This window comes from Girardinichthys multiradiatus, chromosome 22 (genome assembly GCF_021462225.1).
Source record: "Girardinichthys multiradiatus isolate DD_20200921_A chromosome 22, DD_fGirMul_XY1, whole genome shotgun sequence".
Classification (NCBI taxonomy): Eukaryota; Metazoa; Chordata; class Actinopteri; order Cyprinodontiformes; family Goodeidae; genus Girardinichthys; species Girardinichthys multiradiatus.
The window spans coordinates 20,245,584-20,260,086 of record NC_061814.1 but is presented as its reverse complement, the minus strand read 5'-3'; the positions used below and the strand labels follow the sequence as shown (position 1 = coordinate 20,260,086).

Here is a 14,503-nt window from a genome sequence, read left to right as displayed (position 1 = left end):
ACCATGCAAATGTTGCTTTAGACTAACCAGGTCGAGAAATGTTTCTGACGTTCAGCTGTGAAGCATTTATTTATTTTCTACTTTAATATCTTGGCTTCAAAAAATGTGAAAGAAACAAAAGAAAAGTAAGGAACAAAGATTGATATAAAATAAAATCAGGCCTGTAGATAAAACATGTCCATCAGCCACATGCCTTTGAACTTGTGTAAATTTTCCGGTTCATTCCCTCAGACGATCTCTGTACTAACATTAGTGATAGCGCGCATAAGCTGTTGCAAGGAAATGTAAAGCAGCATATATTCTGTTTCTAGTTTAGACCAAACAGAATGCAAATAATATTACTCAGATGCATTTTTCATCATACTGTATGTTTGTACAAATTTCCTTTATACCTAAAATGAAAGATAAATCCAATGATACAAGCTGCATTACTGGGGGGAAAAAAAGAAATAGGAATTACAAAATTAATGAGGAACATTCTTTGACTCAGAAGGAAAAGTATTATTCATATGTAGATTTTTATGCCCATTAGCAAGCATGCTGCTGAAGTTGTTTGTGTCATTTATGCACAGAGGAAGGTAGGAATCTGATAAGCTGCTGAGCTGGGGTTTTTAAACGTATGGCCTGCAGCAGATTCTTCCTTGTGTCCAGCATATAACCCCAATTCCAAGGAAGTTTGGCTGCTGTGTAAAATGTACATAAAAACAGAATACAATAATCTGCAAATCCTGTTCAACCTATATGCAATAGAATGCACTACAAAGGCAATATGTTTAATGTTCAAACTGACAAACTTTATAGTTTTTTTGGAAATATTCACTCATTTTGAATTTGATGCTTGCAACAAATTCCAAAAAAGCTGGGACAGGGGCATATTTATCAATGTGTTACATCACATTTCCTCTCAACAAGCGTTTGAGAACTGAGGACACTAATTGTTGAAGCAAACAGGTGCATTTTGAGCATTCCTCAACTTTCTCAGTCTTTTGTTGACTGTGTCCCAGCTTGTTTGAATTTGATGTTGCAAGCATCAAATTCAAAATATGTGAATATTTGCAAAAAACAAACAAACACAGTTTATCAGTTTGAACAAATATATTGTCTTTGTAGCATATTCAACAGCTTGAACCAATTATGCCAATTATTGTGTTCTATTTTTATCTATGTTTTACACAACTAAGCAGCTACTATTTTTCCAGATACTAGATGTTGTTAACCCAATTTTGGTTTTAATTAACAAAGATAAAGCTGATCACAGTGTGATCATGGATACTAGATTTATTTGCTGTTTGAAAGGTCACTTCCCTTTGGGTCATAGTTACAGATGTGCCAAACAGAACATCAAACAGCGTTAAAACCCTAAAATTAGACAGAGTTTTAGTCCAAGACCATAAAAGGACACTTACCTCACCCAATGAGGGCAGAGAACAGGGACCTGACTGAATTACAGTGCTCTAAAATGCTCCGTCATTTTTTTTTTTTAAAACTTAATTTAACTTGTGTCTTTTTCCTATTGAGAACACAAGTAAGAACATTATTTCACATGCAGAAAGTAGTACCTATTTCCACTTACTGTAACTTAAGAACTAATTCTCCTGGGATTTTTGCGTATACTACTATTGTACACGTGATTCCACATGTTAGCCATAGTTACATCTCACTTGTGTACATAGATTCTTGTTTCTTTAACCTTGAAGAATATGTCAGTAAGTAAATGATAAATGTTACACAGTATGAAAGCTATTAGTAATGATTGAATAACTGTTATTTGTGATAAGAATTTAGCTTTTCTGGTGATGTTATCTAGTGTAAACGAGTCAATGGATTGGGTTCTGAAAGGATTATTAATGATTTGGCCTAATTCCAGTAACTCAACAGAAGTCAGACATGTGGATGCAGCCGTAACCCGGCACCTTCTTCTTCTTTATTTTTATCCAGCAACCATATGGTCTCCCCAGCACAACCGTAAAAGAACATCCAACTGTCGTAAAACCCAGGACAGACAACAATGCCCAAAAAGTGTGTTACATTATGTTAGCTTGTCAAGGGTATGTTCAATGTTAATTTAGCTTTGATGCTAATCGCCGCTAAGAAGCTTAGGAATGCATTCAAGGTTTAGGGCATTTCATTGTTTAGTCTTTTAATTTAAAATGCAGTTCTGTCAAAAAGACCCTGACACATTAAATTCCTTGACTTTTGTATTTCCATTATTGTATTGTAGTGTCTAAAGCACTTCACTAAACACCATTACCCTCCCACCTGTTTCCTGCTGTTTTTACTGGACCTGTTAGCTGTCTGCCAAGCCATTCATCAGTAAGACTCCAGTGAGGGCTGAATCCTGTAGTACTCATAAAATTTAATTTGACACCCCTATATTATTTTTATTTGTAAAAAATCAAAAAGATAAGTCTGTATGCTTGTAATGTGTTCATAGTTCTTGTAATGTGTTCCTTTCTTTAACACTGTAAGAACCCTGACTTGTCCCCCGAGGTGCTGACGAGAGCCTTTGTAGCTGCGATGTTCTACAAAATGAAAAAGGAAAACTTCCTTCAGCGATCCGACCGGTGGGCCTACATGCAATCGGACAGAAAGGTTTATAAGCATCTGAAGGTTCAACTCGCTTTGATATCTTGTGGCGTTGATCCCCATCTGACAATGAGTGAGGTGCTAACAAAATCCTTTCTGTTGACATTTTTGTACAAAATCGGTGTAGACTCCCATTACTCCATTCATGTTCCAGGACACGGACAGCGATGAGGCAAGTGGGATCCTTGGGTCTACACAATCCTAGAAGGAAGCTTCTGTCAATAAATTTGTTTTCCTATATTACCTTTACCTTCTTCAGTGGTATTCAGCTGAAACATTTCACCTTACAGCCTTCACACTGCATTTTTGCAAGACATATTAATGATTCTAGTATAGTCTAAAGTAACCAAAAAATGTTGTTATTTTTATCAGGGACCTTATCTCTTTCGCTCTGGTCTTTAATTAAAGTTTTAAATAAAAAAGTCTTTAAATAAATTTTCTACAACATAAAAATGTTTAAGTGCCCAAAAACATATTGCAGTTGAAACGTGTGTGAGAATAAAAGATAGGAATGCAAAGTAGGAATGGTGAACATCTGTCTCCAGCATGAGAGTACAAGAGAACTCAAGAGACAGAATGGCAAAAAGTGTCAGCATAGGCTGTTTATTTTCCGTGGAACCACCTTGCTTTTCTGCTCCAGGGTTCCCTCACCTCTGTCTCTCTCTGAACTGGAGGCAAGTCAGCTTTTCTGCTCTAGACAGCAGTTTTGTCAGCTTTATGTAGGCTGTGTTTTTGGAATATTTTGGTGGTTCCTAACCTTGGAGATTCAAGCAAAATTATTAACTTGATGGTGAGTAAAACAAATGTAGCAACGTATGATCCAATCAAACACATTTATTGCAACTGAATCGTGAGAGAGTGATCAGTCCTGGTTCTGACTGGTTGGGTCAAGCTTCTTCTGTTTGTTATTATTTTCCTGTTTGTGCCTCTCTAAGAGTCAGCCAGAGTTTTAGTGAGAGGAGATGGAACCCCAACTGATCAGCCAGTCAGAGAATTGCTGGCATTGCTTGTTTTACCACATTGTTGAAACTAACCAGAGAAAAACAATAGAATGGAAACAAGCTGTCATTGGTGATCACAAGCTATAGTGCTGTAAAAAAGTATTTGTCCTCTTAGACGTTTCTTCGTTTTCTTTGCCTTTTTGTTTCACCTAAATTATTCGGTTTTTAAAAAACTTTAAAAATAGCCCGAGTAAATACCACAAGCAGGTTTTAAATTAGGGTTTTATTTATAAAGTGCAAAAAAAAATATCCAAAGCAACCTAGCCCTATGTGAAATGGTTATCTCCGTTCTTTTTAACTCATGAATTGACTTTGATTGACCACATTTTTTAGAAAGCCGAGTAAAATTTCAGTAGCCACATCGAGACCTGATCCCTGCCAGACCTGTAGAATCAACAAATCACTTGGAATAGGACCTGACTGACAAAAAAATTTAATATAAGATCTTGAAATACAAAAGGCTTGTCTTATTGTTCTCAAAAGCCTCTGAATGATCCCTAAGAGTTTGGGGAAAAAACTTTGTGGACTGGCAAAACAAAAGTGGGACTTTTAGAAGGTGTACTTATGGTTATGTCAGGCTTAAATCATACACAACATGTTAGAAAAAGAACATCATACTGGGAGTCAAACATGGTGGTGGCAGGGGGACATTCTGAGGCTGCTGTGCTACATCCGGACCTGGATGTCTTGCCATAACTATGGTAGAACCTACACTCAATCAAACAAATGGTGAAAGATAATTAGCTGCCATCAGTCTGACCTTAAGCCCCAGCATACTTAGGATATGAAGCAGGACAATGATCCAAAACACAACAGCAAGTCAAAAAAAAGAAGATTTTGGAGTGGCTTAAAGTTTGACTATCTGATTGAAATCTTGTGGCATAACCTTAAACAGGTAGTTCATATTTAATTTAAACAATAATGAAAAGAAGAGTGAGCAAAACTCCCCCGCAAATAATATAAAAGACTAATTTTTAGTTGATGGCAAACATTTGATGGCAGTTGTTGCTGCCAAGGATGGCACAAGCAGTTATTAGGTTTAGGAGGCAATTTCTTTTTTACATTGGGCTAGGTTGGTTTGGTAATTAAATTATCATTTAAAAACATAATTTAAAAATTGTTTCTTAATTCTGGTTAGCTTTGTCTGATAAAGAAATTTACTTGTTTATCTAGATAAAAATTTGAACCAAAAACAAAAGAAAAATAAATATTTTGGGGGACAATTATTTGTTCACTGCAATTATATCTTTTTGGCTGAAGCAGTATCGCATACTCAACATGTAATTTTTCTATTAAGTAAAAGAAAAACAGGGTTAAAGTTGAAAGTCATTTATTTAAAGTTAGAACAGATTTTCTTATAAGCTTTCTGAATTTCTAAATTATAATAAGATCATTCATATTTAAAAGACACCTTGGCATTTATTCACAGGCACCTGAGAAATAACTATTAATCATTACAACATAGCAAGGTCTTAAAAATATCCATATGTTTAAGATTCCACAATGCAATTTGCATGGAATAGGAAGTCATAATAATGAACTCTAAAAGTCTCGTATAGACCCTTGTACAAGCAGCTAAATGTGTGTGAAACGTCAGATCTGATACGTTTCTGTGTATTATGCTGGTATCATTTAATTACAATAAACTCATTAAGTATCTGAGAAATTTAAACGTACTAAAAGGTGTGACACCTCTAAACATTATTCAAAAGAACATCTCTTAGGCTTAAGAGAGCCCACCTCATCACAAAAGATAAATGACAAACCCTGTGCAGTCACACTTATTTCTTTACAGAAGCATGTATATATATATTAATATGCAGTGATCACTTAAACTCTTTAAACTCTTTAATCTGTTTTACAGTGTCATTTATATATTTAATAATTGTTTCTTTCTATCATATAGATAAGAATAGAGTACAATATAGATAGATAGATATACTGTACTTAAAATGAAACTAATAATACTGAACACAATGCAATAAGAGTACTCTGATTTTATATGGGATAGTCTGACTTTTCTTTTTGTAACTAAAGTTCTAACCATGGACTTTAGTCTTAGTCATCTTGTTCCATCTGTTTTGTGGGGTTTTCATGGACAGCTAAAACCAACAAACCAGCGTCAGCACATGCTCTGTTCTGCCATTAAAATGCAGGAGGTCCCTTTTATGTCCTTGTTAGCTTATTATGCACTGTGGAAAAGAGTCTGTAAAAAGAGAAGAAAAAGACGGAGAGTAGTGGCTTGCCGTCTTCATGTTGTTTGATGTCGTAACAAATGCAATTGGGATGACATGGGCGACAGCACTGAAGTTTTTCATCAAAGAACTAGAAGCCTCATACTTCAATAAACAAACTGCTCTCACCCACATTTAGATCTGATTTGTCATATATATGCTTTTGGCTGAGCACCACATAATCTTGTTGAAGACATACAAGAAAACATTTAAAATAGTATAATATTATATATATATATATATATATATATATATATATATATATATATATATATATATATACATACATAATATAAAAACTGGATTCACTATAAAAATAGCTTTTAACCTCTTAATCAGCCTTTGTTCAGTAGGCCTAGTTCATACAAAGGGGGAACTAAATGTTTCCAGTAAAAAACAAATCCTATTTCTTTACTTATACAGCATTTCACTCAGCTCTTGCTTTTTAAAAATGTGCATCTGTTAAATTAATGTGGTGAAATGGGTAAAACTGAAACTTCTAGGTAAAATAGAACTTTACAGACAATTAAATAAATTAAGCCAACAGATGTAATCGATGATGTTGAATATAATTGATCTATCAAAATCAATATTTTTAATCTAAACATCATTTTCATGTATTCATCCTTTTTATTTTCATTTTAACAAAAGTTACAACTGTTTTCTTCAAATGGGTGTGTGAAGAGAAGCCTCTGGCTGCATGTGGGCATGCTGCGTATGCCAGTTGCGTTCTGATCCAGTCATTGCTCAGTCTGAGCTAGAGCTTTAGAGCAAACACGGAGGATAGTGCAATTGTGAGCTGGGTTATAAATGTCTGTGTGAAGACTGTGCCCTCATTAAACCCTGTTTATTGAGTTGTAGTAATGCGTTGCGTTACATTATAAACATCATAACGATGTTACGGGAATGGGAAAAGTAATTAGGTAGATTACTCCGTTACTGAAAAAGTAACGTAGTTACTAACGCTGTTATTTTGTAACGCCGTTACGCCCAACACTGCTGAAGGTGTAGTGCAGCTTTCTTCACAACTTCCCCACATGTTATTAGGCTGATTTAAATAAATGGCCCGTGGCCTCTAAGCAATGGAAAAAGAACATACACAGTTCCCAGGGATTCCTATTACCCAGGTAAAACAAATCCTGGGGCTTTAAATCCTGGGGCTTTCGGTGGAAAACAGGCTAATATCTAAATTAATACATTTTAAAACAAATAAACTCAGTGGTGGTTCTAGAGCAAATTTACCAGAGGGAGCCGGGTGTGGCCAGTGTTTCTGTCATGGGGGCACATAACAAAAGAACAAAACAAAAAAATCAGGCTATATACCACCGTTTATTATATTAAGTGAGCCGCTTACTGCTCTGGAGCTGCAGATTAGAGACCTCTGATCTAGCAGTTGAAAACTGTGATCCTATCAATACAGCTGAAGCTAAAAGTGCAACACCTTAATTTTGAACTCTTTGTTAAAGTAAAACTGTAAAGGTCAGCCAGTCAGTCAGTCAAAGTGTAAAGGTAAAAAATAAAATTGGTCCAAGGGAACAATCAGTTACAGTTTCTGTGCCAGCTCTAATCATCATCTGAAATTGATTTAGGATTATGTCTTCAGTACAGGGGGCATAACATGGGCAAGGGCCAGTTATACAGGGGCACTGGCCCCTGTTGGCTTGTTTGCAGTTGCCTCCTGCAAATGTTTGTTTACATCATATTTTATGCAATAATTGCACAAGTCTATTGTGAAAAGTTTGTAAAATAAGTTTGTTGAAAGATCAATTGGAAAAATAATTGTTAGTTGCAGCCCTAGAACTACTTGTGAACTCTTAGATGCTGCATCTGCATTTCTGCTAGAATTTTGGAAAACAGGGTCCACATTAAACAAATATATCCAGATTTTTCTTTCACCTTTCAGGTTTCTTTTAATTTTGTCAAAGCAGGAGAGTGAAATCTCATCTCCTGACTCCCTCTGAGCTCCACTTTCCTTCTGTACTCCATCTCCTCCATGGGTTTGTATCATTCATTGGGCTTCAGAGGAAGCCTCCTAAGCCTGCTATAATGCAGACATGCTCAGTAAAGCCAAGGGGGCATTAGGAGCTTCGCCAGCAGTCAGTGGGAGAGGAGAGTTGAGGGAGGATTGGGAATTCTCCATATGTTTCCCACATCCTGCCCCAAGGTCCATCTCAGTTTAGTGTGTTTTATCCTTTTTTATACTATGTATATGTGCCTTAACATTGCGCTGCCAAGTGATTAGTCTTGTATGTGCTAATTACGATAACTGGCGTTTAACTTTGCTGATTTTACTGAGTAGAAGCAGAGTAGCAGAAGGATATGCAGGAAGAGATGCAATGCTTTGCAGAACTACAGGTCCTTCTCAAAATATTAGCATATTGTGATAAAGTTCATTATTTTCCATAATGTCATGATAAAAATTTAGCATTCATATATTTTAGATTCATTGCACACTAACTGAAATATTTCAGGTCTTTTATTGTCTTAATACGGATGATTTTGGCATACAGCTCATGAAAACCCAAAATTCCTATCTCACAAAATTAGCATATCATTAAAAGGGTCTCTAAACGAGCTATGAACCTAATCATCTGAATCAACGAGTTAACTCTAAACACCTGCAAAAGATTCCTGAGGCCTTTAAAACTCCCAGCCTGGTTCATCACTCAAAACCCCAATCATGGGTAAGACTGCTGACCTGACTGCTGTCCAGAAGGCCACTATTGACACCCTCAAGCAAGAGGGTAAGACACAGAAAGACATTTCTGAACGAATAGGCTGTTCCCAGAGTGCTGTATCAAGGCACCTCAGTGGGAAGTCTGTGGGAAGGAAAAAGTGTGGCAGAAAACGCTACACAACGAGAAGAGGTGACCAGACCCTGAGGAAGATTGTGGAGAAGGGCCGATTCCAGACCTTGGGAGAACTGCGGAATCAGTGGACTGAGTCTGGAGTAGAAACATCCAGAGCCACCGTGCACAGGCGTGTGCAGGAAATGGGCTACAGGTGCCGCATTCCCCAGGTCAAGCCACTTTTGAACCAGAAACAGCGGCAGAAGCACCTGACCTGGACTACAGAGAAGCAGCACTGGACTGTTGCTCAGTGGTCCAAAGTACTTTTTTCGGATGAAAGCAAATTCTGCATGTCATTCGGAGATCAAGGTGTCAGAGTCTGGAGGAAGACTGGGGAGAAGAAAATGCCAAAATGCCAGAAGTCCAGTGTCAAGTACCCACAGTCAGTGATGGTCTGGGGTGCCGTGTCAGCTGCTGGTGTTGGTCCACTGTGTTTTATCAAGGGCAGGGTCAATGCAGCTAGCTATCAGGAGATTTTGGAGCACTTCATGCTTCCATCTGCTGAAAAGCTTTATGGAGATGAAGATTTCATTTTTCAGCACGACCTGGCACCTGCTCACAGTGCCAAAACCACTGGTAAATGGTTTACTGACCATGGTATCACTGTGCTCAATTGGCCTGCCAACTCTCCTGACCTGAACCCCATAGAGAATCTGTGGGATATTGTGAAGAGAACGTTGAGAGACTCAAGACCCAACACTCTGGATGAGCTAAAGGCCGCTATCGAAGCATCCTGGGCCTCCATAAGACCTCAGCAGTGCCACAGGCTGATTGCCTCTATGCCATGCCGCATTGAAGCAGTCATTTCTGCCAAAGGATTCCCGACCAAGTATTGAGTGCATAACTGTACATGATTATTTGAAGGTTGACGTTTTTTTGTATTAAAAACACTTTTCTTTTATTGGTCGGATGAAATATGCTAATTTTGTGAGATAGGAATTTTGGGTTTTCATGAGCTGTATGCCACAATCGTCCGTATTAAGACAATAAAAGACCTGAAATATTTCAGTTAGTGTGCAATGAATCTAAAATATACGAATGTTAAATTTTCATCATGACATTATGGAAAATAATGAACTTCATCACAATATGCAAATATTTTGAGAAGGACCTGTATAGTATTTTATCACCTACTATATGACGTGAACTGACAAAAATAAAATGAATACAAGGTGTTGGACAGACATTTATTCTGCTTGCTCTTTTTTTTAATAACATTTGTTTAGAGAAGCAGCTGTGGCTGAGTTACTTATAAACTGTGCAAGAACATCCATTATTGATGTTGTGTCTGTCGCAGAGGTCCTTTGGGGCATAGCACATCTACTCCCAGAAACAAGATTGAGCTTTTACGCTTTCCCAGCAGCAGTGTTTGTAATTTTTAATAGTGCTATGAAATGTGTCTAAAGCTTCCTCATCTTTGTTGGCCTCATTGCATGATTGCAACAAAGAGCTTTATTGGTCAGGAGATATTTTAGAGATACATTGAACCACATTGCTGGCCACGGCCTTGTTTTCCAGTTGTTTGCAATGTGAATCTAAATTTGACATTGAGTTAATTAGATCATCTCTTTACAGGAAGTACTCCAGACAAGGCTAAGCAGCAGGAGGATGCAGCCAAACCACATCGCCATGAGACCACGGTACCTCTGATGCTGAAGGGCAAAGAGCGTAAACCTCTCAGCCAGCTCACCCCTGGGGTAAACACAATACCGTTTAGCAGCACATGCTCCCTGGCAATAAGCTGGCTCTGACTGGGACTTAGCTGAGCCAAGTACAGATGCCTGGCTTTTTGTCTGACATAACCACAGTGGATGATTCCCTCTACTGTTGCTTGCTTCCACACTTGATTGGTTCATTCAAATAGTCCCTTCATTTTTGCTTAATTTATTGTTCTTGATATGTTCCCTGTTGTGGTTTTCTTTTCCCTCATGCCCTTTCTTCTCAATTTGTGTGCTGAATGCGAGCTTGCCCTAAACACAGTGCACCCTTTGACGTTTTTCTGGAATTAAAGTCCCGGAATAGTTTTGCAAGTGCTGATATACCGCACTTTGCAACAGTATTCTTTCTAGTTGAACATTTTCCACATTTTGTCTTACAACTACAAACAGTAATATATTTGTGTGTGAAAATATGTTTTAGACCAACACAGAGTAGAGCATGACTTGTGAAGTGGAGCTGCAAGTTATTTGGAGTATACAAACCTTGCAGATGAAGAGACAATTCTTCTTTGCAAAATAGTCAAATTGAATGGAAAGTGTCTTTAAATGGCAGTTTTCAAGTGTTGTCACAGAATATCAATTGGATTTAGATCTGGACTTTGACTTGGCCATTGCATCTCATAATAATTATACTTTGGTCTTAACCATTTCAATGTAGACCTGGCTGTCCGGTTAGAAGGGTGAACCTCAGGTCTTTAGCCTCTTTAACTGAATTTCTTCCAGAACTGGCATTTAACTTCATCCATTTTTCCATCAATCCTGAAAGGTTTCTCTATTCATACTGAAGTAAATCGTCCCCAGAACATGATAGTGTCATCACTGTGTGTTACAATATGGTTGGTGTTTTCAGTTGGCCAAATAATAAGATTTTGCTTTAATCTGACCAGAGTACTTTTTTCTACATGTTTGATGTGCCCCCTACATAGTATGTTAACTCTTCCATAAAGACCAGGTTTGCGGAGCACACCACTAATAGTTCTATTGACAGAATCTGCCACCTGATCTCTGCAGCTCCTCCAGAGCTATGTGCATTCTTTGGCTGTGTCCCTGTTTGCCCTACCTGACAGTTTAGGTGGATAGCCATCTATTGGTAGGTTTGGAGTCCTGCCACACACATTCTCTTGGTCTTCATAATGCTGTTTGTTCACCAATGTTCTCTAAAAAAAAGCTCCAAGGACTTCACAGTGCAACAGTATTTATACTGAGATCACACACAGTCGGATTCTATTTTGCTAATTAGACAATGCAGCAATTGGTTGCACTGGACTTTGTTATGAGCATTAGAGAAAAGGGGTTTATACATTTTCCTTTAAACCCCTAGCCAGACACTATTCTACTGCACCCAGGCAATGAAGCCATTAAGTACAGCCTAACAGGTGGCAACATACATTTTATTGGGAAGAAGATAGAGGCTTTTTTTGTATATGTAACAAGTTTATATTGTGTAGACATGAAAAATAATCTCTAATATTATGCATTTCTGTAATCAGTTTGATTTTACAATTTGTTCCAGTTGGATTTATTTTTAAATCTTTATTTTGTATAAAACAAAAATACCAGTACATTGAAATATGTGCTTGTAATGTTGTAATGAGACAAAATGTTGAAAAGTTCAATGTGCATGATAACTTTTGCAACAGACAGTAAGAAAAATCTGCTAACGTAAATCCACCTTGCGATATCTCCCAATATCTTAAGTATTTTAACTGTATCACAATGTAGACTAAAAGAATAAAAAGTGCATACATAAAGTTAAAATAGTCCTTTCCCAAAATCTTGATTTGTTTTCTGGCATTAAAATGCCTGTCCTGCGACCTGACGCTTTAAAGAACGAGTTTGAAATTTGCCATCCGTCACTACCACTTTGAAAGCTCTCCTCAGAGGGGAAATGTGTAGGTGTTGAGAACTCCCTGAGCAGAAAAGATTTTTCCTGGTGAAGGGAAGTCCCCATCTGAGAGAACTGTTTGTTTTCAACCTCCTCTGCCAAAGTAGCAGTAGGCTAGTGATGTTAATTACATGAACATCACAAACATGTCACGTAGGCAAGCAGGGAATTGAAACTGAGCTTTATGGATTTAATTATTCACACATTTTCCACTACATTAGACGTGTTTTCCCATTGGCCGCTTCTGACACAAGGCATTTCTGTTAAGAGGATACATTCATTTTAGGGCCGGCTATCTGCAAAATGACCCTCCTAAATTAAACTGGCCACAAGGTCAACTGGTGACGGTCTCATTGGCGACAGCAGAAAATCCTCCTGGAGAACAGATTTATACTCTAAAGCTGCTTTGTGCGCCCGCAGGTTACTGGCGAGTCATGAAGTATGGCAGAATCATTACTTGCTGTCTTTGCTGGATGAGGGACAAAAGGCACATGGCTTCTCATTCAGCCATATGCACACAAACAGAGAACAAATGACATTTAGACAGGGCAAAGCTTGAAATAAGTAGTCAGTAATGCCAAAAAAACAGTTACATCTGAAATCTAAACTGATTATGCTTGAATGTCTATTTGCTCTTCCTAGTGCTTATATCTGACCAGTTCTGTCAGTGCTAAAAAAAGACAAACAACAATTTTTATATCTTCTCACTAAAGAATCGAATACCACTCCTTTCTTTGTTAGTGGGAGCTTCTGTGAGTCTTTGTGAGTTTCAGTTTGAGATTTCAGTTCTCTCTAGTTGGGTGACTTGGAAGTTAGGCTTTTACATTGTGTTCTGGGATGTCTTCCCTAAAATGTTCCAGATTATACTAGAATTACCTCAGTTATTCTCTGTTGCTTTAACCAGTTTGTGGAAAAAAAAGAAAATAAATATCTAAACAACCAGACCATTAGAACACACCGCATTTGAGTTTATTTGAGATTATTTCTTTTTTATTTTATTAACGCATCCTGTCCGACAGAGTAGCAATAGGAATTGCTGTCCGAGTGCCAAGAAGAAGCCTATGAGATTTACTTTCACAAGTGGAGCATTACGGCTATACACAATAATGCTCCCCTTGAGATAGATAGATAGATAGATAGATAGATAGATAGATAGATAGATAGATAGATAGATAGATAGATAGATAGATAGATAGATAGATAGATAGATAGATAGATAGATAGATAGATAGATAGATAGATAGATAGATAGATAGATAGATAGATAGATAGATAGATAGATAGATAGATAGATAGATAGATAGATAGATAGATAGACGTGGCGCAAAAAGGAAAAAGGGAGAGAAGAAGATAAGAATAGAGGAGTGAAAGAAGGATAAAAATAATACAAGATAACACCCTAGAAGACTACGTCTACACCTGCAGACACATATGTAAAAGGAGCAATGTTACTGAAAAGTACACAGTACTAATAAATGCAAGATGTATTTAGTGGCAACTGCAGCTCAGTAGAGAACATCTGTGTAACTGTTGACACTGGTAACCCCTACATCAGTGGTATTTCAAAGGGGATGTATCATGCTTTCAAATCCTTCCTTTTCACACATAAATCCTTCAGTCTATATAAAGTGGAACTGCAATGCTTTGGTTTGAATTACTTGTTGGTGTAGCTCAAAAGGCAACTCTTTTACCCCTGTTCTGAGATGCGTCTGAAAGCAACTTGTTTTGGTGTCGTCTCTTTAAATGCTGTTGAGGCACATCACACCTCACACCCTTCAACGTCAAAGAGCGTACCACTTTAACCTGTCCTGCCATTTTTGTAGTTTGAGAACAATTATCTAGCTGCGCAGAAGCAAGACAAAAACAGTAAAAAGAATGCTAAATATGTAATAATGTTATTGAAAACACGCAGTAGGGTTATGTCTCCAAGGCGCTAAAAGCAGCACACAGAGCTAATATAAGCAGAAGGCACGATGCTACTGCTATCAAAACAATGGCCAGGACGTCATATCAGCACACAATAAATTCATGTCTAAAATAAAAAATTTTGTCATTTTAGTGTTATTTGCAGCTTACCGCTTTGCTGTGTCCATCGTTTCCAAAGACAAAAGGAACTGAACAATTAATCAGATAAAGTCTTTTGGTAAATCCTTCTTGAAACTGGCGAAATAGGAATTTCCCCACTGATGTGAGAGGATTTCCATGAAAAATAAAACTTTGCACTTTGAAG

The 14,503-nt window shown here is 37.4% G+C and overlaps 1 protein-coding gene across 1 annotated transcript in view; it reads left to right on the top strand.

Annotated features, from left to right (window-relative positions):
• Positions 1–14,503, top strand: part of adam12b (ADAM metallopeptidase domain 12b) — a 144,187-nt gene that overhangs the window by 14,363 nt on the left and 115,321 nt on the right. The window contains 1 exon segment of the mRNA XM_047350627.1: positions 10,246–10,367. Within this exon segment, the coding sequence (XP_047206583.1) occupies positions 10,246–10,367 (122 nt within the window).